This window comes from Erinaceus europaeus, chromosome 9, assembly GCF_950295315.1.
Source record: "Erinaceus europaeus chromosome 9, mEriEur2.1, whole genome shotgun sequence".
Lineage (NCBI taxonomy): Eukaryota > Metazoa > Chordata > Mammalia > Eulipotyphla > Erinaceidae > Erinaceus > Erinaceus europaeus.
In genome coordinates, this window is record NC_080170.1 from 9566754 (window position 1) to 9593896 (window position 27143).

At 52.8% G+C, this 27143-nt stretch overlaps 1 protein-coding gene and 1 long non-coding RNA gene across 3 annotated transcripts in view; one reads left to right on the top strand and one right to left on the bottom strand.

Annotated features, from left to right (window-relative positions):
• The window catches only part of LOC132540335 (uncharacterized), a 17962-nt gene extending 11937 nt beyond the window's left edge, over positions 1 to 6025 (bottom strand). The window contains exon 1 of the long non-coding RNA XR_009551488.1: positions 5865 to 6025. This is a non-coding gene — a long non-coding RNA (uncharacterized LOC132540335). The remainder of the gene's footprint in view (positions 1 to 5864) is intronic.
• HRH2 (histamine receptor H2) overlaps positions 1 to 26091 on the top strand; it is a 36102-nt gene extending 10011 nt beyond the window's left edge. For both annotated transcript variants that reach the window (XM_060197198.1, XM_060197197.1), the window contains exons 2-3: positions 12225 to 13567; positions 22976 to 26091. In XM_060197198.1, coding sequence (XP_060053181.1) covers positions 12489 to 13567; positions 22976 to 23159 — 1263 coding nt within the window. In that variant the 5' untranslated portion in view covers positions 12225 to 12488 and the 3' untranslated portion in view covers positions 23160 to 26091. The remainder of the gene's footprint in view (positions 1 to 12224; positions 13568 to 22975) is intronic.
• The last annotated feature ends 1052 nt before the right edge of the window (positions 26092 to 27143 follow it).

A 27143-nucleotide genomic window follows, 5' to 3' on the forward strand; every position in this document is an offset into this window, starting at 1 on the left:
CTCGCTCCTGCAGGGGCTGACTGGGGGCCGCCAGGTAGGAGACCAGGTGGGTGGGCTGGTCCCCCTCCCACACACACAGCAGTGGATCTGTGTGGGATTCAAGGTCACTTGTGTTTTCATTTTCAGGCTGAGTCGTCTGAAGAAAAGCACTTCTGGCAAAGGCAGATGGCAAGTAAAAAACAGACTTTTCTGGGTTAGGCCAAAGTCGCAGTAGGGGTACCTGAAGGAATAGGGCCTGGGGGAGCAGGGAGATGGGGTGCAGGGGGTCTGTGGGGGTCTGGACCGTGAGTGGCCTCTTCCCATCTCTGAGCAGCTGTGTGGCTTCCGTCGAGAATCCTACTAAGGGGGGTCCAGCGGCTGCCGTGACTGTTCCACAGAGCTCTCCTGGGGGACCCCAAAACAGCCGTGCATGTTGGGGGGCGGCCTGGAGGTTGGGAGGCAAAGGGGAGAGCCCATGTGTGCCAGTGTTCCTGGCAGATGTCCCTCACTATTTGCTGCTGATACGGTGAAGGTGACCGGCTGTGGCAGGAGTTTTGCTGCGAGGGGCAAGCTGGACCTTGTAGAAGGGCAGAGACCTTCCCACATCACAGGGCAGGGGCTGCTGGGGATGATGGTGAAAGAGATGGTGGTGGTGGAGGTGATGATGAAGGAGATGATGGTGGAGGAGGAAGAGATAGCATTGATGGTAGTGGAGGAGTTGACACACGGTCACCTTCCTCTCCAGAGAAGGGGCGCTTCTCCAAGCAGAAGGGGCTGGACAGCATGGAGCTGGGCTTGGGGCCAACAGGGAGGGTCTGAGACCTCCCAGGCTGGGATGGGCTTCCCCCTAGAAGGAGGCCTGTGAGAGACCTCAGCGGTCCTTTGGGACTTCTCTCTCTCTCCTCTCCTCTCCTCTCCTCTTCTCTCTCTCTCCCTATCTTTCTCTCTCTCTCTCTCTCTCTCTCTCTCTCTCTTTCTCTCTCTGACGAAGGAGTAGGAGCAGGCAGAGGTACCCTGGGGCTGCCTCTGGCTTTGCCAGAGTCAAGGGCAGCATAGCATCCTCACTGCTGACAGAGCTGACAGTCTCCACCTCCTCCCCCAGGGTCACCAGCAGACCACATAGGCCCCCGGGGGCCTTGCTTACCGGACAGTGATGGTGACAGGGCCTCGGTGACGGAGAGCTTGTCTGTGGGGAGAAAGGAAGATGTAAGGAAGCCTGTAGGATGGATGGTCTGGGTCAAGCAGCCCTGGGACCCTCGGAGCGTCGCACTTGGGAGGCTGTGCAGACACTGGTTCTGTCCCCATCTGCAGGAGGAAAGTTTCAGGAGTTATGGAGCAGTGCTGCAGATCTCTCTCTCTCTCTCTCTCTCTCCCCACTCTCTATAACTCCCTTCCTCTCCGTTTCTGGCTGTCTCTATCAAATAAGTAAAGATAATTTTAAAAAATCAAAAGTAATAATAGTATAATATTTTTTAAATACTGAAAGAACCACAAGATAATGAGCAGTCAGAGTTCTGTCTCACAGGACAGAGTGGCTGCCTGCGGTTGTTATTTTGTACTGGGGTTTAGCGCCCAGAAAACACTGTGAAAGGCACTACAGCTGTCTCTCAGTGCCCATGGCTGACTGGCAAGTGCTCTGAGCCAGTAGCCCCCCCCCCCCGTCATGGGGACACACAAGGTGGGGAAGGACGGGGACACACAGGGTGGGGAAGGATGGGGACACACAGGGTGGGGAAGGATGGAGTCTTCGGGGTGTCGTAGCAGTTCTTGAACACCAGGTGCCTTTTGAGGGTTGTCGATTATTTATTTTTTTAATTTATTACTGGATAGAGACAGAAATTGAGAAGGGAGGGGGAGATAGAAAGGGAGAGAGACACAAAATGCAAGGACCAGCGTAAGGAACCTGGTTCAAGGCCCCAGCTCCCCACCTGCAGGGGAGTCGCTTCACAGGCAGTGAAGCAGGTCTGCAGGTGTCTGTCTTTCTCTCCCCCTCTCTGTCTTCCCCTCCTCTCTCCATTTCTCTCTGTCCTATCCAACAACAATGACATCAACAACAACAACAATAAAAAAAACAGCAAGGGCAACAAAAGGGAATAAGTAAATAAATAAATAAATAAATATTTTTGGGAAAAAAGGGAGAGAGACAGAGAGATACCTGCAGTCCTGCTTCACCACTCATGAAGCTTTCCCCCTGCAGATGGGGACCAGGGGCTTGAACAAAGGTCCTTACACACTATAATGTGAGCATTTAACCAGGTGCGCCACCACCTGGCCCCTATTTAATTTTATTTTTATTTTTATTGCCCCCAGGGTAGTCACAGAGTGATCACGGCCACCAGCAGACACCCTAAAAACATGGGTACTGGAGGTGGGGGCAGGTGGGGGGCAGGAAGAGGAAGGGAACGGGGTACAAGTTTCCTTCAGGGGTGATGGCTAGGCTCCCCACCCCAACAGCAGGACATAGGTGCGGACAGAGCAACACACTCTGTGGGGTTGATCTCACCTTGGGTGACTTTTACCTTGATTGAGTTTTTTTGTTGTTTTTTGTTTTCTTTAATCTGAAGGAGACATGAAGGACGGTCCTCTCAGACGAACAGAAGGGATAGGGATTTGCTGTCACCAGATATGGCTTCAGGCTGTCACATCGGTGCTTGGCAGGGGCCAAGAAAATGGGGGAGGGTGTGTCACTGCCCAGGAGATGGTCAGACTTGCAAGCATGAGGTCCTGAGTTCCAGCCCCGGTCTCGGTCTCGGTCTCCCATGTGCCACAGTGATACTCTGGTTTGCTCTCTTTCTTCTCACTTTGATAAGAAAGAACTACATCTTTAAAATAAAATTCTGGGGAGTCAGGCAGTAGCGCAACGGGTTAAGCACAGGTGGCGTGAAGAGCGAGGATTGGCATAAGGATCCCGGTTGGAGCCCCCGGCTGCCCACCTGCAGGGGAGTCGCTTCACAGGTGGTGAAGCAGGTCTGCAGGTGTCTGTCTTTCTCTCCCCTTCTCTCTTTCCCTCCTCTCACCATTTCTCTCTGTCCTATCCAAAAACAAATGACATCAATGATAACTACAACAACAATAAAAAACAAGGGGGATTCGGGTGATAGCGCAGCAGGTTAAGCTCACGTGGCGCAAAGTGCAAGGACTGGTTAGGATCCCGGTTCGAGCCCCCGGCTCCCCACCTGCAGGGGAGTCGCTTCACAGGCGGCGAAGCAGGTCTGCAGGTGTCTTTCTGTATCTCTTCCTCTCTATCTCCCCCTTCTCTCTCAATTTCTCTCTGTTTATCCAATAACAAATTAAAAAAAAAAAACAAGGACAACAAAAGTGAAAATAAATAAATAAATAGATAAATTTTTTTTTAAATTTAAAAAATAAAATAATAAAATTCTGGAGGACTGAGTGGGGGCGCACTCAGTTAAGCACACATAGTACTAAGGGCAAGGACCTGCACAAGGATCCAGGTTCAAGTCTCCACTCCCCACCTGCAGAGAGGGATGCTTCACAAGTGGTGAAGCAGGTCTGCAGGAGTTTCTCTGTCTCTCTCCCCCTCTGTCTTCCCTTCCCTCTCAATTTTTCTCTGTCCTATCCAATAAAATGGGGGAAAAAATGGCCACTAGGAGCAGTAGATTCAAAGTGTAGGCACTGAGCCTTAACGTTAGCCCTGGAGGTAAATAAAATAAAATAATTATAAATACCATATCTGAACACAAGTTTGGTTTATAAAGGTAATGCAGAAAACCTGCACAAGAATCTAGGTTCGAGTTCCCGCCCTCCACCTGCAGGGGGACAGCCGCCCCCTCCCCTTTCAATTTCTCTCTGTCCTGTTGATTAAAAAATGGAAAAGAAAAAAAATGGGGGAAAAGGCAGGGGGTGGGGATTGGCTGCTGGGAGCAGTGGGTTCATAGTGCCAACACTGAACTGGAGGCAAAAAAAAAAAAAAATGCTATAACGCTATGCTGAACTAAACGGAATGATCATTTGAACTGGACCAATTCTAATGTTTGTTTGTTTTTGTTTTGTTTTTGTTGGTGTGGGGAGATCAAGGCTCCATGAATGCCCAGAGTCCTGCTTGCTGTGTGCCCTTGGGCAAGTCTCTGCACCTCTCTAAGCCTGCTTCTCACCCCGTGGGGAGAATGAAGATACACACACACACACACACACACACACACACACAGACACACACACACACACCCGTAGTCCTAGTCCCAGTCCCAGTCCCAGATACTCAGCTGGGAGCAGGTGCTGACTGAGGCCGCCCCCAGAGACCAGCCCTGGCCCTGCTGCCTGTGGCTCCCAGATTCCAACCACGCGGGGGCCAGACCTTTTTAGAAAAAGGCTGGGTGGGAATCGCCTACCCTTCAAGGAAGGTGAGAGAAACTCAGCAGAGCTGGGCTGAAGGTGGAAGGTCCCTGAAGAGGACGAGGATGTGCTGTGGGCTGCACCATCTCTGGGGGAAGCAATAGCCCCCAACTTGTCCCCAGAGGTGAGGGAAGGTGTCAAGGGCAGGGCCTCCAGATCCAAAGGTCACGTGTCCACCGAAGGGGTGGGTGGGTGCCTTTGGGCCAGGCCCTGCCACTTTTCTGAGTCCTGGTTTTTGTGTTTGGAAGATGGGGGAACTCACAGGTGGGAGAACCCCAGGCCCACTGTGCAGTCAGCATTCCAGATTCTCCACGAGCCTGAGCGTCCGCCCTCCTTGATGGAGAAGCCCAGGCCCTTTGGATCCGCCCGCTGTAGCCCCCATCTGAGCAATAACCCAAAAATGGGGATGGGGGGCCATGGGGGTGCTCAGTGGCAGAGCACAGGACTTGCATGCCTGAGGCCTCAGGTTTTGATCCCCACCACCAATCCGTGCTCTGGCCTCACTCAATAAGAGAGTCTTCTATTTAAAAAGAAAGTGAAAGATGAACGTTATTTAAGAAAAAAGAATAAGGGAGTGGGGGAGGAGGGGGGTGGTGTACCCATCTGAGCGCACATATTATCCTGCTTAAAGGACACGGGTTCAAGCCTCCAGTCCCCACCTGCTGCGGGGGTAGCTTCACAAGTGGTGAAGCAGGTCTGCAGGCCTATCTATCAATTTATCTATCGCCCTCTCCCCGCTCAATTACTCTCTGTCATATCCAATAAAAAATAAATATTAAAGAGATTTATGAAAAATAATGAAGTTACTTTTTTAAAAAGGGGAGGTGGGGAAGGAGGAGAAAATGGCAGGCCCAAGATGGCGACACTCAGGCTAAGCCCACCAGCACTTTAGACCGAGCCTGACTGGGGCCTCGACCCCACAACCACACCCCCAGACTCCCCCAGGGCTCTAACTGGTCACCATAAAATATTCTGGTCTTCACCAGTGAGGAGGTCCCCTGCCTCATCCCCAAAGGGAAAGAGAGGAGATAACCCATCAGCTGGCCCTTCTCCAGTCACCTCCTTCCCTGGGCTTGTTTGTCCTTTTCCCGCCTGTCCTTGTCTTTCCAGCAGCTTCCTGCAGCCGGCACTCTTGCTTCTTTCAAGGGCTGTTTAATCAAGTCAATTAGGGCTTTCCAGTGAACTTGATTGGATTCCAGTGAGGAACAGTCCCTCTCGTCTTCAGAAGTAGGTCCAAGCCCCCTTTGCTTTCCTCCTTCTTCTCTTTTTAATTTCATTTAATTTGTTATGAGTAGTATGTCACAGGATTGTAAGATGACAAAGTCTAGTACCACACCACACCCACCACCACAGCTCCGTAGCCCCATCCTCCTGCCTCCCAAAGAGAACCATATAGTTCTCACAAGTCTTACCGTTTGCTTGTTTCTGTTTTGTTTGGATTTTTTTTTTCTGCCTTGTTCATGTGAATGAGTTCTCTGGATTCCACAGATGAGTGAGACCATCTGGCAGCTGTCTTTCATCTCTTGACTTACCTCACTAAGCGTCATCACCTCCAGTCCCATCCACTTTGTCCCAAAGGACACATTATCATCTCTTTGGATAGCAGAGTAGTATTCCATGGACTATAGATCCCATCACTTCTGTAGCCAGTCATCTGTGGATGGGCATCTAGGCTGCTCTCACTCTTTGGCTGTTGTGATAATGCAGCTGTGAACACAGGGGTGCATATGTCCCTTCTAATTAGTGTCTGAGTGTCCACTGGATAAATGCCCCAGAGTGAGATGGCTGGGTCATAAGATGATTCCAGTTTTGTTTGTTTAAGGACCCTTAGCTTTCTTGCCCCAATGATTCACACCAAAAAAGGGGAGGCATGCGGTAGCGCAACAGGTTAAGTGCATATGGCACAAAGTGCAAGGACCGACGTAAGGATCCTAGTTCAAGCCCTCGATTCCCCACCTACAGGGGGGTTGCTTCACAGGCGGTGAAGTAGGTCTACAAGTGTCTTATCTTTCTTTCACCCTCTCGGTCTTCCCCTCCTCTTTCAGTTTCTCTCTGTCCTATCCAACAACAACGACAATGGCAACAATAACAATAGAAAAATGGCCTCCAGGAGCAGTGGATTTGTAGTACAGGCACTGAGCCCCAGCAATAACCCTGGAGACAAAAACAAAACAAAACAAAAAAAACAATCAACTGGAGAGGGTGGCGGTGGCCAGACCACACAGAGCAGGATGGAGCTGTCACCTCTACAGAAGGGAGGTGACATAGGAGGCGTCTTAGGGAGAAGGCTGGGCCAGGGACCCTCCTGTGCAGCTTGGGGAGGAGGCCCCTGCTCCAAGTGTCACCCTTGAGAGGGATGGAAAGTCCCCGTCCCGTTTCCCCTTTGCATGGTCCCACCCCTCACCCCCTCCAACCTTTTCCCTCCAACTGTCAAATGAGGTTCCAGACAGGTGGGAGGACCCCAAAGGTCACAAAGAGCTTGTGCTCAAAGAAGGCTCCGCCCCCCTTCCCCAAAAGCAGCCCTTACCTCCTCACAGGCGCTGTGCGCTTCCCTGCACGGCCCTTTCACGTAACTCTCATTTCTTTTTCTTTTCTTTTATTGCCACCAGGGTTGTCACTAGGGCTCTGTGCCTGAATGGCAAACCCACCACTCCTGGCAGCCATTTTCCCCCTTACCTACCTCTCTCTCTCTCTCCTACAAATTCAGTGTTTTTCTTGTTCCTTTTTTGTTTTTTTTACCAGAGCACTGACCTGCTCTGACTTACCATGGTTCAGGGGATTGAACCCGGGACTTTGGAGCCTCAGGCATCAAAGCCTTTTGCATAGCCATTATGCTATCTACCCCCCCACCCTTTCCTTCTCTTTCTCTACCTCCTCTTTTATTTCTTTTCTTTTATAGAGACAGAGAGAAATTGAGAAGGGAGAGAGAGATAGGGAGAGAAAAAAAGAGACACCTGCAGCCCTGCTTCACCACTTCTGAAGCTTTTTCCCCTGCAGTTGCGGAGCAGGGACTTGAACCTGGGTCCTTGTGTGGGTGGATGTTTGCAGTCCCCTGGGTGTGCCATTGGTTGGCCCTAGGCACTTCTTGATTTATTTTTTTTTCCGCCTGATTGACCAAGCATGAGTCTACAGCACTGCAGAATTCCAGGCACGCAGCTCACACAGCATCATCATGGCATCGAGTAAGAGCTCTGTGCCCAACCATCAATCACGCCTCCCGCTGTGCACCAGGCCCCAGGAGATGCCCTCACTCTGCCCTTCCGTGCCTCCCTCCTTGGGACACATCAACATCCGGGTTCCACGGCTATTCAGTGACCACCACCACCACCCTAGTCACAGGAGCCTTCACTGGTTGGCACAGCCCCTGACTCCTTCTCTTGACTTATTCTGCTAAGCATCATCACTTCTAGTTCCAAAGGACACAATATCATCTTTTTTGATTGCTGAGTAGTATTCCATAGAATATATATCCCGTAATTTCTTTAGCCGAGAGCCAAATGGCAATTTGATCTCCCCGGGAAAGGGGGCAGAGAAAGTGGGGTCCAACACCATGGGGAGGAGCCCTTCCCCTTCCCTGTGTCTCAGCTGCTGTTCTGGGTCACACACCACCACCAGCATGTCTTCCGTGGTTTCATGGGTGAAGGACAGAGGGAAGGAAACTGGGCTACTATCCTCTCTGGCCTACATCTGTGCAGGTGCTGTGCCCCTCCACCCCCGGGAACCCCCATTTTCTTGGCTCCACATTGGAGGAGAAAGACATTTTAGATGCCCCCCACCACCGCCGCAGCCCATTCCTGGAGAGACACTTTCTCCCAGTGACTTACCAAGAAACCCACAATAGGAAGAGTGGGGTCTTGAAAACCCAGAGCTCTACCCACGAGGGTCAGAGAACCCCTCCTTCACGCACACCCCCAGAAAACACAAGCCCCCCTAGCCACCCCTGGAAGTGGTCAAGGGAGGGAGGCAGATAGCTCCAGAAGACTGGCTGGAGGAGGAGGCCCAAGAGGCCAGGGCTGCAAGGAAGAGAGCTCAGCAGGTTCAGAGGCACAGGGTCAGGGTGGACCTGGCACATCTCACAACCAGGGGGGCCAACAATGTTGGCCAGAGCTGCTTCTCAAAGTGCTGCCCCAGGGGCACCCTGCAGGCTGGAGCCACTGAGGTTAACGGGGAGAAGAGGAGCAGGTCACCCAGAACCACAGGTGTCACCCCAAGGGCAGGAGACAGGAAGTGAGGAGGGCTGGCTTCCCACACAGACAGCATCCCCACACAGGGGCCTCGACCGCACAGTCCGAGAAGCCAGGTCACAGGCTGCAGACGGGCAGGGGAGTGGCAGGCAGGCCTGGGTGTGGGGCTGTGGTGATGGATCCTCTGTGGTTCCCCACACCCCTCACACAGAGAGCAGGCAGGGTGGGGCAGCGAGTATTCTGTCTGTGAGGAGGGCTGGGTCGTCTCTAATGTGCGTCCTCAGGGGTGGGGTTGGGTTTTCTCTATTAAGATGTTGGGGAGAATAGGTTTGTCCTAGAAAATCTACTCAGGCATTCAAAAGAGCCAGTATCTCTCCCATTAGATACACAGCAAGAAAGAAAGAATGGATGGATGGATGGATGGATGGATGGATAGATGATTGGTGAGTGGATGATGGATAGTTGGGTGTCATATGACGGATAAATGGATGAATGGACGGACAGATGGATGGATGGATGGATGGGTGAGTGCATGATGGATAGTTGGATGTCAGATGATGGATCAATGGATGGATGGATGGATGGATGGATGGATGGATGGATGGATGGATGGATGGATGGATGGATGAATGGACAGATGAATGGATGGATGGATGGATGGATGGATGGATGAATGGACAGATGAATGGATGGATGGATGGATGGATGGATGGATGGATGGATGGATGGATGGCCTGTTCCTGTGTTATCTGTGATGATGGCCCTGGTGACAGTGACCTGATCCTCTAGGACAGTCATTAGGCCCTTGGGGTGAGGGATGTGTTGGAGACTCAGTCTCTGGAAACTTCTGGGCCTTTGGACCTGAAGCAGCATTTGGTGCCTTGTAGGGCCTAGAAGAAAACATTGCTGAAAGGGACAGAGGGCGAAAGGAGAAAGGGAAGGAATAAGAAAGGGAAGAGAAATCTTTCTAATTATGTGCAAGGCTGGTCTGCTCAGATCGGAAAAGCTGCTCAGATCCATCAGCGCTGTTGCCATCCAGCATCCCCAAACCTGGGCCTGGCTGTCGGGAACAACTCCATCATGTCTTTGACCAGAAAGAGGGATTCTCTGCAAAGACACCCAGCCCCTCCTTCCTCCAGAGAGAATTAAGTGTGGTGGGGAGAGCCGTGCTGTTTGGGCTATTTCTGTAATGAAAAGATTCTCTAAAAATAATCCCAGGGGCCCAGCTCTGAGGCCGGCAGCTGAGCCAGCTGGAGCGGCAGACGGTGGCCGGGAGGCACGTCCAGTGCCTACATCGACTCTGCGGTTCTGACTAAACGCTGCCCCAGGCCAGGCTGCAGAAGCCCCAGGAGGCCTGACTCCATCACAGGGAGATCAGCTCACATCCTGGGTTGCCAGGCCTGGGAGATGCTTGTTCTCTGGAACACCAGGAGCAGCTTGCGGGAAAGGGCCAGCAGTCAGCAGGGTCCAGGCCGAGCTGTGCGGCCTCCAGACCCCACACGGGCCACTGGGAGGGGACTGCCCAGATGTGACTGAGAAAGTATCACTGAGCCAGTGGGCTCAGTGGTGTTTGCAGAGGGCAGAGAGGATGAGAGAGAGAGAGGAAGAAGAGGAGAAGGAAAAAGAGGAAGAGGAGAAAGAGGAAGAGGGGAAGGAGGAAGAGAAAAAAGGAGGAGAGAGGAAGAAGAGGAGGAGGAAAAAGAAGAGGAGTGTTCTGGTTCCTCTCTTTCTTTCTCTCTCTGTCAGTCTCTCCCTTTCTCTTTTAGTATATAATGATGATAATAATAGCAAGGGCTGCAGAGGAAGGAGAGAGAAAGGGGGAAGGAAGACAGAGGAAGGGAAGGAAGAAGAAAGGAGGGAACCAGAAACCAAAAGGACATGACAGGGACATGAGGGTAAGCCCCGGCCAGCCACCCCAAGGGTCCATTCACAGTTGCTAAGCTCCTCTGAGCCCCGGTTGCTGCTACTATTATTGTTGTTATTATTGTTTTCATCGTCATCATTATATTCTGAGAGAAAAAGAGAGGGGCTCGCAAACACACACAGAGAGAGAGAGAGAGAGAGAGAGATGGAGGAGCCAGATCTCTGTTCTCTTCTCCATGATGCTCCCTTGGTGCCAGGATCCCCCCCCCTGTGGTGCTGGGATTCGAACCCAAGGCCTCACACACAGTAAAACACATACTCTTTCTGGTGACCAGCTCCCAGCCGTCCTTCCTTTTTCAAAAAAGATTTATTTACCTGGAGGGCCACATCGTGGTAGAGTGCACACATTACCAAGAGCATGGACCCTGGCCCAAGCCCCTGGCCCCCACCAGCAGGAAGGAAGCTTCATGAGCGGCAGAGCAGGGCTACAGGTGTCTCTCTCTCTCTCTCTCCCTCTCTGTCTCACCCTCTGGCACAAGAAAAATGGAAGGGGCTGGGCTGTAACTCAGATTAGAGCACAGATGTCACCATGTGCAAGGACCCAGGTTCAAGGTCCCAGTCTGCACCTGCACGGGAGATGCTTCACAAACAGTGAATCAAGGATGCAGGTGTCTCTCTTCCTCTCTCCCTCTCTATCTCCCCTTTCCTTTCTGCCTCTATCCAAAAAAAAAAAAAAAAAGAATAAATAAGACCAAAAAACTGAAACAAGAGAGAAATCATGGGCACTAGGAGAGGTGGGATTGTTACATAAGCACTGAGTCCCAGCAATAACTCTGGTGACAGAGAGAGAGACACACACTGACACCAGATGATGGCACACCTGGCTGAGCTAACGTGTTATAATGCACAAGGACCTAGATTCAAGCCCCCAGTCCCCACCTGCAGGGAGAAAGCTTTGCAAGTGGTGGGGTAGGGCTGCAGGTGTCTCTCTCTGGCTCTCTCCCTCTTTATCTCCCCTTTTCCTCTCGATTTCTGGTCGTTTCTACCCAAAAAAAAAAAAAAAAAAATTAAAAAGAGACAGACCAGAACACTATATGAGTATCCAGTATCAGGGATCGAACCCAGGGCCTCCGGCACACAAGTCCTGCCCCCACCCACTGAGTCCCTCCTCAGCTGCTATTTGTCCAGCCGACGCCGGGAGCCAGATGCAGCCCCACCCTGCTGTCTAGAACTTCCCAACCCCCTTCAGTGTCTCCCAACCACCCCCACTGGTGTCACCCAGGCGGCCTGAGGTCTAACAAGGCCCCTCGAACCCAGACCAGGTGCTTGGTCTGCCTTTTTTTTTAATGGGGGGGATTAGTGGTTTACAGTAATTATAGTTATTGGTACATGTACAAAACTTCTCAGTTTTCTACAAAGCGCTCTTTCCCCCCCAGCCTAGATCCTCCTCCACCATCAGACACCAGGACCTGAAAGCCCCCAACCCCACACCACCCAGAGTTGCTTTGCTTTGGCGCAATCCACCAAACGCAGTCCAAGTTCTACTTTAGGTTTCCTTTTTTGTTCTATTTTCACAACTTCTGCCCATGAGTGAGACCATCCCGTATTCATCCTTCTCTTTCTGGATGACCACACAAGCTCCCTCCAAGATGAGGTGAAGAAGGTGCCTTCATCATTCTTCACAGCTGAGTAATATTCCATGCTTCCTCTAGACCACAGCTTTCTCCGCCACTCATCTGTTGTTGGACACCTGGACTGCTTCCAGATGTGGGCTCTTACAAGTGTACACACATCTTTCCGGATGGCGTGTCTGACTCACTCAACATTCTCCCTCTGCATCCACAGCTCTTTTCCCACCGGCGATGGAGAAGCAGGTCGGAGCTCCCCGCCTCACCTGCCACCTCCAGCCTTCTCCAACCTCTCTGCCGCCGGACACCAGGATCTCCGTGCAGAACCCGGGGTGCCTGGAGCGGCCTCGGACCCCTCCGCCCACCGCAACCCTCCCCGGCCACCTCCAACGAGTCTCTTTCTAGAGACACCTGTGCCAACCTGGGCCGGGTAGCCCCCCGGTCCAGCCGCTGCCCCGGGGCCCCCGAGGGAGGCAGGAGCATGGCTTCCAATGGCACGGACTGCGTGGGCTCCACCACCCTGAGGGCCACGGTGAGCGTGGTGCTGACGGCGCTGATGCTGGTGACGGTGGCGGGCAACGTGGTGGTGTGTCTGGCCGTGGGGCTGGACCGCCGTCTGCGCAGCCTCACCAACTGCTTCATTGTGTCCCTGGCGGTGACCGACCTGCTGCTGGGTCTGCTGGTGCTGCCCTTCTCGGCGCTGCACCAGCTCACCTGCGAGTGGCACCTGGGCCGCGCCTTCTGCGACGTCTACACCAGCCTGGACGTGATGCTGTGCACAGCGTCCATCCTGCACCTGGTGGCCATCAGCCTGGACCGTTACTGCGCCGTGACGGCGCCCCTGCGCTACCCCGTGCTGGTCACCCCGGGCCGCGTGGGGCTGGCGCTGGCTCTCATCTGGGTCGTGTCCATCACGCTGTCCTTCCTGGCCATCCACCTGGGCTGGAACAGCCGGGCCGCGGCCGAGGACGCGGGGCCCCCGCCGGTCGAGTGCAAGGTGCAGGTGAACCCCGTGTACGGGCTGGTGGACGGGCTGCTCACCTTCTACCTGCCGCTGCTGGTGCTCTGTGCCACCTACTACCGCGTCTTCAGGATCGCCCGCGAGCAGGCCCGGCGGATCCACCGTTCCGGGGGCCCCTGGCGGACGGCGCCGGCCGCCTCCCGGGAGCACAAGGCCACAGTGACGTTGGCGGCCGTGGTGGGCGCCTTCGTGGTGTGCTGGCTGCCCTACTTCACCGTCTTCGTGTACCGTGGGCTGCGGGGCGACCAGGCCGTGAACCCCGCCTTCGAGGCCGTGGTGCTGTGGCTGGGCTATGCCAACTCGGCGCTCAACCCCGTGCTCTACGCCGCCCTCAACCGCGACTTCCGAGAGGCCTACCGCCGCCTGCTGCGCTGCCCACCCGGCCGCCCGGCCCCCCTGCCCGCCCGCAGCTCCCGGAATGAGACCCGGAGGAGGCTCGGTGGCCAGGCCCGGCCACGGCAGCAGCCCGAGGAGCGGCCCCTGAGGCTCCAGGTGTGGGGCGGGGGCGAGGGCTCGGTCCCCCCGGGAGCCCCCGACAGGTAACTCACTGTCCTGGGGTTCAGGGGGGAGGGGGTGGCATGGGTCTCAGGACACCGGGGTGGCGCCTTGCCACGGGCTCTCCCTCTGCAGACCCCAAGTTCCCCAGCCCCTTCCCTACAGTCTGTGTTACACACACACACACACACACACACACACACCTTCTGTACATGAGAGATGAGAGGAGCCAGAGCTCACACCTGCCACAAGGGAGGCCCTGGGTTCGAGCCCCGGCACAGCATGGGAGTACCACGGAAGGTGACATCACTGCTCTCTCTGTCTGTCTCTTCTCCTCTCTCTCTCTCTCTCTCTTTCAAAGAAATAGAAAATGGGAAAATAAGAGCCAGGTGGTGACACGCCCAGTTGAGCGCACATGTTACCAAGGGACAGGATCCTGGTTCGAGCCCCTGGCTCCCCACTGGCAGGGGGGAAGCTTCACAAGTGGTGAAGCAGGTCTGCAGGTGTCTGTCTTTCTCTCTTCCTCTCCATCTCCTTTCTCCTCTCAATTTCTCTGTCCTATCCAATAAAATAGAAAGAGAAAAAAAAAAAAAAGGAAAGAGTTGCCACTGGGAGCAGTGAATTCATAGTGCCGGCACTGAGCCACAGTGATAACCCTGGTGGAGAAAGAAAGAAAGAGATGGAGGAAGGAAGGAAGGAAGGAAGGAAGGAAGGAAGGAAGGAAGGAAGGAAGGAAGGGGCGGCCACTCAGAAGGACGGTTCTACCTTGAATGGCTTCACTTGAGTTCCTGGGGTCAATCCCCAGTGTTGCATTTAATGAGTAAGTAGAGGGGCCAGGTGGAAGTGCACATGGTTGAATACACACAATACCAGGCACAAAGACCCGGTTCGAGGCCCCACTCCCCACCTGCAGGGGAAAGCTTCACTAGCCCTGAAGCAGTGCTGCAGCTGTCTCTTTCTCTCTCCCATGGATTTCTGTCTCTATCCAATAAATAAGTAAATGATTAAAACAAAAGAATGAGTAAGTACGCATACACACACAAGATAAGAGAGACAAGCAGAAGGGAGAGGGAGAGAGTGCTCAAGGCACACAATGGTTATGCATGAGACTCTTCTGCCTGAGGCTCTGAAGTCCCAAGTTCAATCCCCTACACCACCATAAACCAGAGCTGAGTAGTGCTCTGGTAAAATTAATTAATTAAAAATAAAGGGGGAGTCGGGCGGTAACACAGCAAGTTAAGCGCAGGTGGCGTGATGCTCAAGGACCGACGTAAGGATCCCAGTTCAAGCCCCCGACTCCCCACCTGCAGGGGCGTCACTTCACAGGCGGTGAAGCAGGTCTGCAGGTGTCTGTCTTTCTCTCCCCCTCTGTCTTCCCCTCCTCTCTCCATTTCTCTCTGTCCTACATAGCAACAACACCAATAACAATAATAATAACCACCACAACAATTAAAAACAAGGGCAACAAAAGGGAAAATAAATAAATTTTTTTTAAAATTTTAAAAAATAAATAAAATAAAATAAATAAAAGGGAGAATAGTCCAACAAGAACAGTAGAATCACACAAACAGGAGGCCCTAGCAGATGCAAGCACAGAGAGAGGGAGAATGAGAGAGGGAGAGGGAGAGGGAGAGGGAGAGGGAGAGGGAGAGGGAGAGGGAGAGGGAGAGGGAGAAGCCAGTAATTCCCATCCATGGGTTCCACTTGTTCTGGTCTCTGTTGCTCGGTGCTTTGGAAGAGAAGGCTCTGCTTGGCCCCCGAATCAGAATCCTGAGATGGGGACCGCAGGCCTCAGGGGCCATGTGTGACACTGAACTAAGAGACAGGAAGGAATAGAACAGAATCTGGACAGCCAACGAAAAGACAGAGCTGGAGACAATGATGGACAGATGGGCAGAGGGTTGGTCTCTTTGGCCCAAAGAGGCCTGAGAAGTGACTAGCAAACCCCCCACCCCCTTTAGATAGAGGGAGCTGAGTATGAGATGGACTAATGTTATAGGGACACAGACATTCTTCTGGAACTCAGACATTCCGGGTTTCCTTTCCTCTCCCTTTCTTTCTCCCTCTCTCCTTTCTTTATTTTTGTTGCCACTGGGGCTTCACCACGCTGTCAACTTCTCAGGAAGTCAGGGAGAGACCAGGAGGCAAGGAAAGAAACCATAGCACCAGGCTCTCCCAGTGCTTGGGGGCCGGGCTGGAACCTGGGTGGAATACAGGCAGCAAAGCGGACACCCCCACCCCCATCAGGTGAGCTCTCACCCCTGGGTTCCTCTCTCTCTCTTTCTTCTTTCTTTCTTTCTTTCTTTCTTTCTTTCTTTCTTTCTTTCTTTCCTTCTTTCTCCCATCCTTCCTTCCTTCCCTCCTTTTCCTCCTTTTTCTTCTTTTTATTTTCTGCTCCCAAGGTTATCTCTGGGGTTTGGTGCTGGCATATGAACCCACTGCTCCTGGTGGTCATTTCTTTCCACTTTATTGGATAGGACACGATAGGATTGAGAGGGGAGGGGGAGACAGAGAGGGAAGAGAAGCAGACCCCCGCAGGCGGGGAGCCAGGTCCTCGCGCTTGATGATGTGTGTACTCAGCCAGGTGCACAGCCTGACCCCCAATCCAGCTTCCTGTTTCTGTTTCACTGTCACCATGGGGTTCCCTCCAAGTGGTGATGTGGAGGGGTGGGGGCTTCAGAGCTCACAGCAGAATCCAGTTCTGAATCATAGCCCCCCCCACACACACACACACACATACACACCCCTCGTGGCAGCCCAATCTCCCTCTCCAGAAGCAGAAAGGAGAAGAGGTCTCTGCACACAGGCAGGGAAGCAAGCCCCAAGCCTCAGGGAGTGTGAGCTTTGTGTCTCTGTGACCCCATGTGCCCAGGGCAGCCAGAGGCTGGGGGACATGGAGGTGGGGTAGCAGGAAGAGAGCTTGACACCCCAAGAGAAACCCCACTCTGCTCTCTCACCTAACTTATTAATTTGTTTTTAATTTTTTGTCCCTAGAGCCACCTGTGGGATTCTACACCTGTACACCTCACTACTCCTAGGGGACTTTTATTAATTGATTTTTTTTTTTGATGGAGGGTGAGATTCACAGGAGAGAAAGAGAGAGAGAAGGAAATAAGGAGAGAGAAGTCCCACGGCTTCACTGTTCAGGAAGCCCCACAAACACACACCCGCCATGCAGGGGCTCCCCCCGGGCTGTCCAGGGGCTGAAACCTGGGTCCTTGTACACAACGAAGTCTGAGCTCTCCTGGCTAAACCATCTCCCAGTCCCCCTCCCCCAGTTGTTCTTATTTTAATTAACATTGTCTAGAGTGTTTATTTATTTTAATGAGAGAAAAGGAGAGAGACTAAAGCCCTGCTCAGTTCTGGCTGATGGTGGTGTGGGGATTGAACCTGGGACCTCAGAGCCTCAGGCAGGAAAGCCTTTTGCGGAACCATTATACTTTCTCCCCAACCCTTAATTAACATTTTCCCGTTTTTTATTTATGGATGTATTTATTTGTCATCAACAATGCTTCACCACACTATGTCAACCTTTTCAAATGCAGAAGGAGAGGGAGAGAGAGAGAGAGAGAGAAAATGTTAGAGGAAACAGCAAACACAGCCACTGATTCCTTCTGGTGCCGCGAGCTCTCCCATGGGGTGCTGGCGCTTGAACTCAGTCCCACAAACGGCAAAGCATACACCCTAGTGGGTGCCCTGTCCACCAGCCCTAGAGAGAAATCAAGAGGAAGAGAGTAGAGAGGAGGAGGGAGGCCTTTTCCTGCCTTAGAAATCCCAGAAGAGGTGAGCCTCAAAAGGCAGAGAATGCTGAAGCCAGCAGGGACACACACACACACACACACACACACACACACACAACAAAGAGAAAAGGAGAAGGAAATAAAAGATCCGTTTTCGGGGAACAGATTAAGCAAAGGCTCTTCCTCCAGGGCACCGGCGGCCATGGGGCAGCAGCTGGGCCAGCGGCCAGGCAGAGGACACGCCGGAGCAGCCTTCCCTGCAGAGCGCCCCCTGGTGGCCGGTCTGGGCATCGCCGCCTCCCTGGCCCACGCTGCTGCCCAGTGAGTGCCTAAAGCACTGCTCATCCTAAGTTGATTTCTTTGCTTAAATCTTTCAGTCGCCATAAAAGCTTTTTTGTGGAGGCTGGGAGGACAGCATAGTGGTTCTGTGAAAGGACTCTCATGCCTGAGGTTTCCAGGTCCCAGGTTCAATCCCCAAAGCCACCATAAGCCAGAGCAGAGCTCAAGTCCCTCTCGTGTGTGTGTGTGTGTGTGTGTGTGTGTGTGTGTGTGTGTGTGTGTGTGTGTGTATTTTTCCCTCTGTATCTCTCTCATTGAAATAAAATAAATTGTAAAAAATAATTTTTTAAAAAAAGCTTGTTTATGGAGACAGGAGCTTGAATTCACATTTTATCTTCTGTCGATGTTGTTTTTGTCCTCCTCCTCCTCCTCTTCCTCCTCTTTCTTTCTGATTCTGTTTCAGCCACCTCTGTTCTGCCTCTTTCCACAAAATCAGGGACAAGACTGGGCTCGGCCCACAAGCTGGTGCTCCCGTGTGGTGTCCAGGGGCTCCAACCCAGGTCCTTGAGCATGGTAACCTGTGTGCTCTGCTGGGTGGGCCATCCCCCTGGGTGGAAGGGGGACAAGCGGGTGCTAATGCCGGCAGGCTGCGTGGCTGTGTGCGGGGAGCTTGCCTCTCTCGGAGCCTCAGCCGGCTCCCCTGCCCGTGAGGCCCGAGAAGGAGTTGCCCGGCTCAGAGCTCCTGTATCCCGAGAGGGAGCTACCCTTTCCTTCTTATCGCTTAAATCTTTTTTTTTTCCTCTGTGGCCTTAAAGGATGCATTCTGCTTTGAAAGTTTGACTTCTTCCTTGTTTATTTATCTGTGTGTTGATGGTTTGTTTTGTCTTGCAGAGCCAGGGCCTCACTTCAGACTGCTCTTCCGGTCAGATAGAGAGACAGACAGACAGACAGACAGAGAGACCACAGCACCCGCCGTCGTCCCTCCCCCTGCGGTGCTGGGGCTTGAACCAGGGTTGCAAGCATGACGAGGCAAGGCGTGCCCCTGACCCGGTGAGCTATCCCTCCGGCCCACTTTGACGTCTCCTGAAATGCCTGCTGCCATCCGGCAGCCCCGCCCCCTCCCTGCTCGCACCCCATCTCCTCCCCTGCCCCTACCCTATGGACAGCCTTGGTATCCACTGGCTGCCTTGCATGACTGGGGGGGGGGGGGCGGATGATCAGCTCTGGCGATGGCCCAAACCCAGGACCTCCTGCTTGCAAGTCCTGTGTGCCCCCACCATGCTGTCTGGATTCTTCTCTCTCCCTGGGTTCTGGCCAGTAGCTTCCTGTCCCGCATGGGCAGAACAGACCCCAGGCCTCGTCTTCTTCCCAGATTCATTGAGACAGAGGAGTTGAGAGGGAAGGGGGAGATAGAGACAGAGAGAAACCTGCAGACTTGCTTCACCGCTTAGGAAGCTTTCCCTCTGCAGGTAGGAACCAGGGGCTTGAATGCAGGTCCTTCCTTGCACACTGTAATGTGAGCGCTTAACCTGACGCACCATGGCCAACCCCCCCAGGTGGCAGCGGGATGGTTCCAGGCCAGCCCTCTCAAACTCTCTGAAAACAAAAGTATCCCCAGCACTACACTAACTCTGAATGTTCATGGGGGTCTGCGGGGTGCATTGCACCAAACACCCCCTCTCCTCATGTCTGTGCCCAACCCAGGGAGATGAGCCCAGAACACACCTGTTATAGTAATGAACCTCTCCAGAGACTGGGGGGCAGACCCTGGAGAGCGTGTCCTTGTGTGACCTGGGCTGTGAGTTCAGCGATGGGTGGGATGGAGATGGGATGCCCCATCCCCACCCCCAGGGCCACAGTCTCACTGTGAGATTATCAAAATGTCAGAACCTGCCAGAACTGACCAGGAAAAACACAGAAAACATGAATGGTCGTATAACCATTCAAAAGAAAGAAAAAGAAGGAGGTTGCATGTGGCTGAGGTAAGGAATTCTACGAAACATGCAAGAAGCAGATCATTCCAGTCTGACACCAACTGAGAGGAGAAAAAAGGGACAGGGGGACATCCGTCCATCTGATGAGGCCTGGGCAGGGCAGAAACAGGAACAGGAAAAAGGCCGTCAGAAATGGAGACGGGGGCCGGGCGGTGGCGCACCTGGTTGAATGCACACGTTACAGTGCACAAGGTCACAGGTTCAAGCCCCTGGTCCCCACCTGCAGGGGGAAAGCTTCACAAGTGGTGAAGCCGGGCTGCAGGTGTCTCTCTCTTTCCCTCTCTATCCCCCCTCCCTACTCAATCTCTCCCTGTCTCCTCTCCCTACTCAATTTCTCCCTGTCTCTATCCATTCATAAGTAAATAAATAAAGGGGAAAAAAAGGATAGCTCAAGTGTACACCAGCAGGGGAGCGAGTCCCTGGGCCCAAGCATACCCACATGGTGGAACTCAGCAAGTGGGCTCCAGGGACGCATCCACTCAGAAAATAGAAATGTCAGACAACAGTCAAAGAGTTAAGGGAAAGGATAATAATAAATCACCGACTATGACTCCATCTACATAAAAACAAAAATTGTTTTTGCAGGCAGAATACAACAGAATATTACTTAGGGATGCATAATTATTTGCCGAACCAGCTTGGACACTAAGTTCATATTCTTAGCCTGAGAATGTCCCATGTCCCTTTTAATATTCTTTAGTGATTTTAAGCCATACATATGTCTATCTTCCCCTCCCTTCCCCTCCTCTCCCCTCTCCTCTCCTCTCCTCTCCTTTTCCAGAGCACTGCTCAGCTCTGGCTTATGGTGGTGTTGGGGACTGAACCTCCGACTTTGGAGCCTCAGACATGAAAGACTTTTTGCAGAACCACTATACTGTCTCCCCTACCCACATCTACGTGTTTTATACCATCTGTTTGAGTTCCTGATATATTTCATTTGGAAATACTTAACAGGCATGTTGATTGAAAGGTAACAAAGAGATTGAATTAAAGGAGTAATTCGAGTGGTCCGGGAGGTGATGCAGTGGATAAAAGCATTGGATTCTCAACCATGAGGTCCCGAGTTCAATCTGGTTCTTTCTTTCCTCCTATCTTTCTCACGAATGGATAAATACATTCTTTTCAAAAAAGAAAAAAGGAGTAATTTGAAACGTTGATGCTTATTCTTCTGTTGGTCGCTATGTCCTGATTTCCCCACCTATCAGGCACATGATGGTTACATAACCCCATTCAAGTCCTAGAAGAAGGTAGATAGCAATTCCCTATCCCTGGGTGCGGACTGGATTTTCCTTGAAATTTTCGGTGCAAGCTTCTATCAGACTGTCTGGAATGTTAATCCAAGGGCACACAGCTGCTTGCTTGCTTAGATTTGTCCCCTGCAGGCACGGAGGGAGCCAGGAGCCTCTGGGGTGGCAGAGCTGTGACCTTGAGGTGGGTAGCAGGAAGGGGTACCTGGGGCTGCTGGCTGAGAGACAGAGACGGAGAAGCACCGCTTAGTTCTGGCTACTCCATGCCCAGGGGTAGCTGCAAAGCTGGGACCTCCGGCGTGCCTGAAATATATTCATAAGCAAGTTCAGTGTCACCTAAGTGGAGGTGCTGCCTGGCTTTGCAGCATCCTCGTGCCGAAGTCACGACAGTCCAGCCAGATGCAGCAGCTACTGACCACTGGGAGCCTGACAAGCTCTGTCCTGAAGGGCCGGGCGGGTGTTCAGGGATGGATGCAGGAAAGCCAGATCCAGTCTGTCTGTCTGTCCTTTGACCTTGAAATGAAAGTCATGGTGGAGGGTGGGGGATGATGGTGGAGGGTTGGGGAGACAGCATGATAGTTCTGTAAAAAGACTCCCATGCCTGAGGCCCTAAGGCCCCCAGGTTCAATCCCCCAGCACCACCATGAGCCAGCACTGAGCAGGGTTCTGCTAAGAGAACATTCACAGGAAATAAGATGAGGGCAGGGGAGAGGTAACAAAATGGTTCTGCAAACAGACTCTCAAGTCTGAGAATCTGAGGTCCCAGGTTCAGTCTTCCACACCACCATAAGCCAGAGCTGAGCGGTGTTCTGGTAAAATGAAGTCAAGGAAAGTAGCCATCAGAGGACTCTTCCTTGTTAAATGCAGGCCAGTCCTGGGGACATCCCAGCATGCAGCAGGGCCAAGGGGCTTTGTGTGCCGGGAGTGAGGGAAGCTCTCTGCTTTCATTCAAGACCACCTCCCCCCACACCCACACCCCCAGGCTGGAGAGAGCTCCCTGGGCAGGGCTCATGCCATGCTCTGCTTACAAACCAGGTTTGAGCCCAGGCACCCAAGGGAGGCACAAAGCCATTGGAGGAAGCACTGGTGGAAGTGCTTCTCTCTGTGTATTTCTTTCTCTGTCTGAATGAGAAAGCAGCTCCAGAGTGGTGAACCTTTACTTGTGTGAATTTTCAACCCCCTCCAAAAAAAAAACAGAATGGGGAAAAAAATCCTGCAAAGCTTGCATCTTGTGACCAGGAAGGTGAACCCATGTTTTGCATACATTAAAGCCCAGGGTTTGATCACCAGGACTGCGTCCACTTGCGTGTGCCTCATGTGGTGTGTGTGTGTGTGTCTGTGTGTGTCTGTGTGTGTCTGTGTGTCCCTCTCTCTTTCTCTCTTTCTCTGTGTCTCTTTCCATCATTCTCTCTCCCTCTGTCTTTCTTTCCTTCCCTCTCTCCCTCTGTGTGTGTCTCCCTCTCTCTCTTTCCCTCCCTCTCTCTCCCTCTCTTTCTCTTCCTCTCTTTCCCACTCTCTCTCTTTCCCTCCCTCTCTCTCTCCCTCTCTCTTCCTCTGTCTCTCTCTCTTTCCGACTCTCTCTCTTTCCCTCCCTCTCTCTCCCTCCCTCTCTCTCTCCCTCCCTCTCTCTCTCTCTGTCTCTCTCTTTCCCACTCTCTCTCTCTTTCCCTTCCTCTCTCTCCTCCTCTCTCTGTCTCTCTGCCACTCATAGGAATAAAATGAACTTCTTGCACCTTGTCCTCAGGATACAAACATTCTAATGGAGAGAAGACCATGTCCACCACAGAATTAATCAGCCCTGTGCCGTTGTCTCCTGTCCTTCCCCTGCTCACTGTAGGCACTAAAAACATCCCATTATGATTCAGAAACAGGACTTGGGAAGCGGGCTTCTGCCATGAGCCAGACAGCCTGTAGGCTGCTATAGACACGTGTGTTCACACTCAGTCCTCCCCAGGGATGGAAAGGTGGTCATGTTTATGTCCATTTGAGGCTCAGAGAGGCTTAGCAACTTGACTAAGGACACACAGCACCTATGAGGATTGGGGACCAGAAAGCAGTCTCCTTCTTGCTCCCCCTTAGAAACTGAGGGAAGACATCCCTGAGGTGCATGGAGGCTCCAACCCATAGCACCCCCCCCAGAAGAGGACAGACTCCAGCCTGCAGCCCCCTTGACCTCTGCTCTGTCTCCCTAGGAAGCCAGCACTGTTCTGCAGTGGCTGCTCCAGTGACCTTCTGAGCTGCTGCAAGAGCCTGTGGGGGCTGGGCTTCCTCCAGAGACCTTCAGTGCCCCCTCCAGAGGAGCAGCCGCTGCCAGAGGAGGCTCCCAGGACTCCAGGCCAGAAAGCCATGAGGATGCTGCCCCCTGAGGCTGTGTAGATTCGGTCCTGTGGGACCCCGGAGACCCTACTCCCGGAACCAAGAGCTACTGCCTGGAGCCACTGAGGACCCCTCAGTGCACGGGGGTTGGGGGCTTGGGCCTGGGCTCAGCCCAGACAGCCCTCAGAAGCCCTCGGACCTGGGTCTTCTGACCCCCCCCATGGTCCAGAGGGGCTCACGTCGGTGCTGGCCCTTACATGCGACCAGAGAAGGTGGGACCACAGGGACCGTGCGTGTGTGTGAATGTGTGTGTGTGTGTGTGTGAATGTGTGTGTGAGTGTGTGTGAATGTGTGTGTGAGTGTGTGTGTGAGTGTGTGTGTGTGAGTATGTGTGTGTGAGTGTGTCTGTGTGTGTGTCTGTGTGTGAGTGTGTGTGTGTGAGTGTGTGTGTGAGTGTGTGTGTGAATGTGAGTGTGTGTGTGTGTGTGAGTGTGTATGTGAGTGTGTGTGAGTGTGTGTGAGTGTGTGTGTGAGAGTGTGTGTGTATGTGTGTGAGTGTCTGTGTGTGAGTGTGTGTAAGTGTGTGTGTGAGTGTGTGTGTGTGTGAATGTGAGTGTGTGTGTGTAAGTGTGTGTGTGTTTGAGTGTGTGTGTGAGTGTGTGTGTGTGTATTTGTGTGTGAGTGTGTGTGAGTGTGTGTGTGTGTGTATTTGTGTGTGTGTGTGTTTGTGTGTGTGTTTGTGTACGTGTGCGTGTGTGTGAGTGTGTGTGTGTGTGTGTGAGAGAGTGTGTGTGTGAGTGTGTTTATGTGTGTGTGTGAGTGTGTGTTTGTGTGTGTGTGCATGTGCGTGTGCGTGTGTGTGTGTGAAGAGACTGTGATACAAGTGTCAGCCCCCACCCGGGGTCTGGAGGGGTGGGGTGGGGGAACAAGCAAAGGAACATGTAGGGGACACCCCCTGGGGGCACTGAATCCCCATCACCCACATGGTAACAAGGGTGGAAACTGAGGTGGAGTGGTTGGTACCGCCCATGGTCATACGTCTGCACAGCAGCCTGCCAGTAGGAGGCACATGAGCAAAGTCCTTGAATGAGTGAATGAATGAGTGAATGAGTGAGTGAGTGAGTGAGTGAATGAATGAGTGACTGAGTGAGTGAGTGAGCTAGCGAGTGAGTGAGTGAGTGAATCAACCTGTAAGAAAATGAACAGAAATCACTGAGGGAACAAAGGGAGGAAGGAAGGAATAGGTGGGGTGGAGAAGATAGCACAGTGGTTCTGCAAGCCTCTCCTGCCTGAGCCTCCAAGGTCCCAGGTTCAATCCCCAGCACCACCATAAGCCAGAGCTGAGCAGGGCTCTGAGAAAGAAAAGAAAGGAAGAAAGGAGGACCTAGGCAGGAGAGTTGAGTGTTTTGTAGAAAACTGAGACGTTTTACACATGTATCCATAACTGTCTTTACTGTTGACTGTAAACCATTACTCTCCCCAATAAAGAGAGAGAAAGGGAGAAAAGATGAAGGAAGGAAATAAAAGGGGGGAAGGAAAAATAAAGAAGAAAAAGAAATGAGTGAGTAAATGGACCAGTAAATAAGTACACAGGTGAATGAGGGATGAAGAAACGAGTGAATGAATGTGTGAGTGAATGAACAAGTGAGCAGGGCCAGGAGAGTCCCTGCTCCTGACAACACACTACCTGCCTCTCTCACTGAGTAGAGGACAACCACGGCCTCCACTCAGTGCCCCCCAGCCAGAGCCAGGGTCCCCTCCGCTCATGGCCCTCTCTGGTGCCTTTGGTCAGCTGCAAGTGACCGGGATGCTCTTGACATGGGGAGGTAAGACTGGGGGAGCCCCACAGTGCCCTCTGCTGGGCGCAAGACCCTGGGCCATGCCAGTGACCTTGAGCTGGGTGAGTGCCCCTGTTCCATGAACAGGGAAGGGCCCCCAGAAGGGGGCATCCTGGCTGACCAGTTGCTCCCTGAGTCCAGTCCCCTCCCCCTTGAGAGCCAAGACTCCTTCCTGGCTTCCCTTCCAGCCCCCCAAGCCCTTCAGCCTCTCTTAGAGCTTTCTGGGGACATTTGGGGATCCCCCTCCACATGCCACCAAGCCTTCTTTTCCTGTTTCCTTTCTCTCTCTGGGTGTACCCTCACCTGCACCCCCTGAGACGTGGGGGAGGGGTGTTGCTCAGAACCCACTGCAGTCTGCACCACAGCCCTGCCTGGCTGTTTCCTCTGCACCCACACTCTGAGCCTGCTCCCTCTTCCCACAGGCCCCCTCACAGGGCTCCTGCCACCCCACACCACCTACATGTCCCCATGGCCCCATTGTCACCAGTATCCCTCTGGCCCACCATGGAAAAGGTTAGGCATAAACCACGGGGACCCATTTTTCACCTGACCCAGGCAGATAGGGCTCCTTTGAGTTCTAGAATGTTTTTCCTGCCTTTTGGGCCACAGGACTGAGAAAGAGAGAGAGAGAGTCTGACTGACTTCTCCCTGGAGGCAGCTGGTCCCGGATCCCTCTCTGGTCCTAGAAGCTGCCCGCTTACTGGTACACTGAAGGCCTCACACCCCAGCCCACCCCAGCCCTTGGGGATGTGCAGACTTTTAGCAGATTCCTTCTAGAAGTTCCAGGACCTATTTTCCACCAGGCCTCTGAGGCAGGTGGATCTCAGGGTTGGATGGGGCCTCCTTCCAGTCTGCCTGGCAGCCACCTCTACCCTTCTGAACGTTTCCTGCAGCCTCCTTGGGGCAACAGAAGGAGGGTGTGTGCCTAGTGGGGGAGCATCCGCAGTGTCCCCCATCCAGGTCCCGTGTGTCCCAATAAAGCATGAAAACAGGTGCTGCCTGGGACTCCGGCTCTCACTTCCTGGTGCCAAAGGAAAAAAAAAAAATGCTCCCAGACTTTGCCCGGCGACTGCAGCATCTCAATTTAGAAGCCGAGTGATACCAGCCAGAAGCTGCCTTCAAAGGGGGAAGAAAACTCCGTTTCTGCTTAAAAACTTCCATTCTGGGGAGAGAAAGAGAGAGAGAGAGAGAGAGGGAGAGAGAGTCAGGGGTGGGGGCTGGAGGAGGGTCCGACTTCATTCTGCCTACTGGCAGGACTGGGACAGTGGTGGGGAAAAGCCAGCAGGAAGGGGGTGTGTGCTCCTACAGCCATCTGATTCTGGGGGGTGCCTTTGGGGAGTAGGGACCTATTACTGGGGTGCTGGGGGGCACAGGGAGCTGGGGCTCTTTGTAGAGTTTTGCAGGGACTCGAATGGTGAGATCTGTGTTAAGGAAAGAACACCAGACTTCAGTTTGGAAAAGTGAATAGTGGGGGGGGTAAACTGGCATACCCCCCCACACAAATACACTGCAGATAGAGGAGGCCCCTGCACCCTGTAAAGATACACTGAGTCTCCGAGCCAAAGTGGCCTGGCTCCAAAGTCCAAGTCGTCTCTGAATATGATGGAAACACTGATTTATGGTGTAGGGGGCAGGTAGACAGCATAATGTTTCTGCAAAGAGACTCTCATGTCTGAGGCTCCAAAATCCAGGTTCGATCTCCGGTACTACCATAAGACAAAGCCGATTAGAGATCTGATAGAGAAAAAAAAGAAAAGAAAAAAAGGAAGGAAGGAAGGAAGAGGGAAAGAAAGGAAAGTATATTTGGGGGCCAGGCAGTGAAGCCCCTGGTTGAATGCACATGTTACAGTGTGCAAAGACCCGGGTTCAAGACCCTGGTCCCCACTTGCAGGAGGGAACCTTCACAAATGATGGAGCAGGGCTGCAGACGTCTCTTAGTCTTCATCTCCTCCTCCACTCTCCATTTCTCTCTGCCTCTATCCAGTAAATAATAAGATAGAAATAAAATTCTGAAGAAAAAAAAAAGAGAGAGAGAAACACTGGTTTACACTCCAGAGACTGAGGAAGGTGCTGTCCCATCCAGTTTTCCCGCTGGCTTCTTGTCTCTCTTGATCCTTTTAAGATGCCAGGGCTGGACCCCAGGCCTGCAAGGTATGTACTCTACCACTGAGCTACCTCCCCGTCCCCTAGGGAAAGGTCTGAAGGA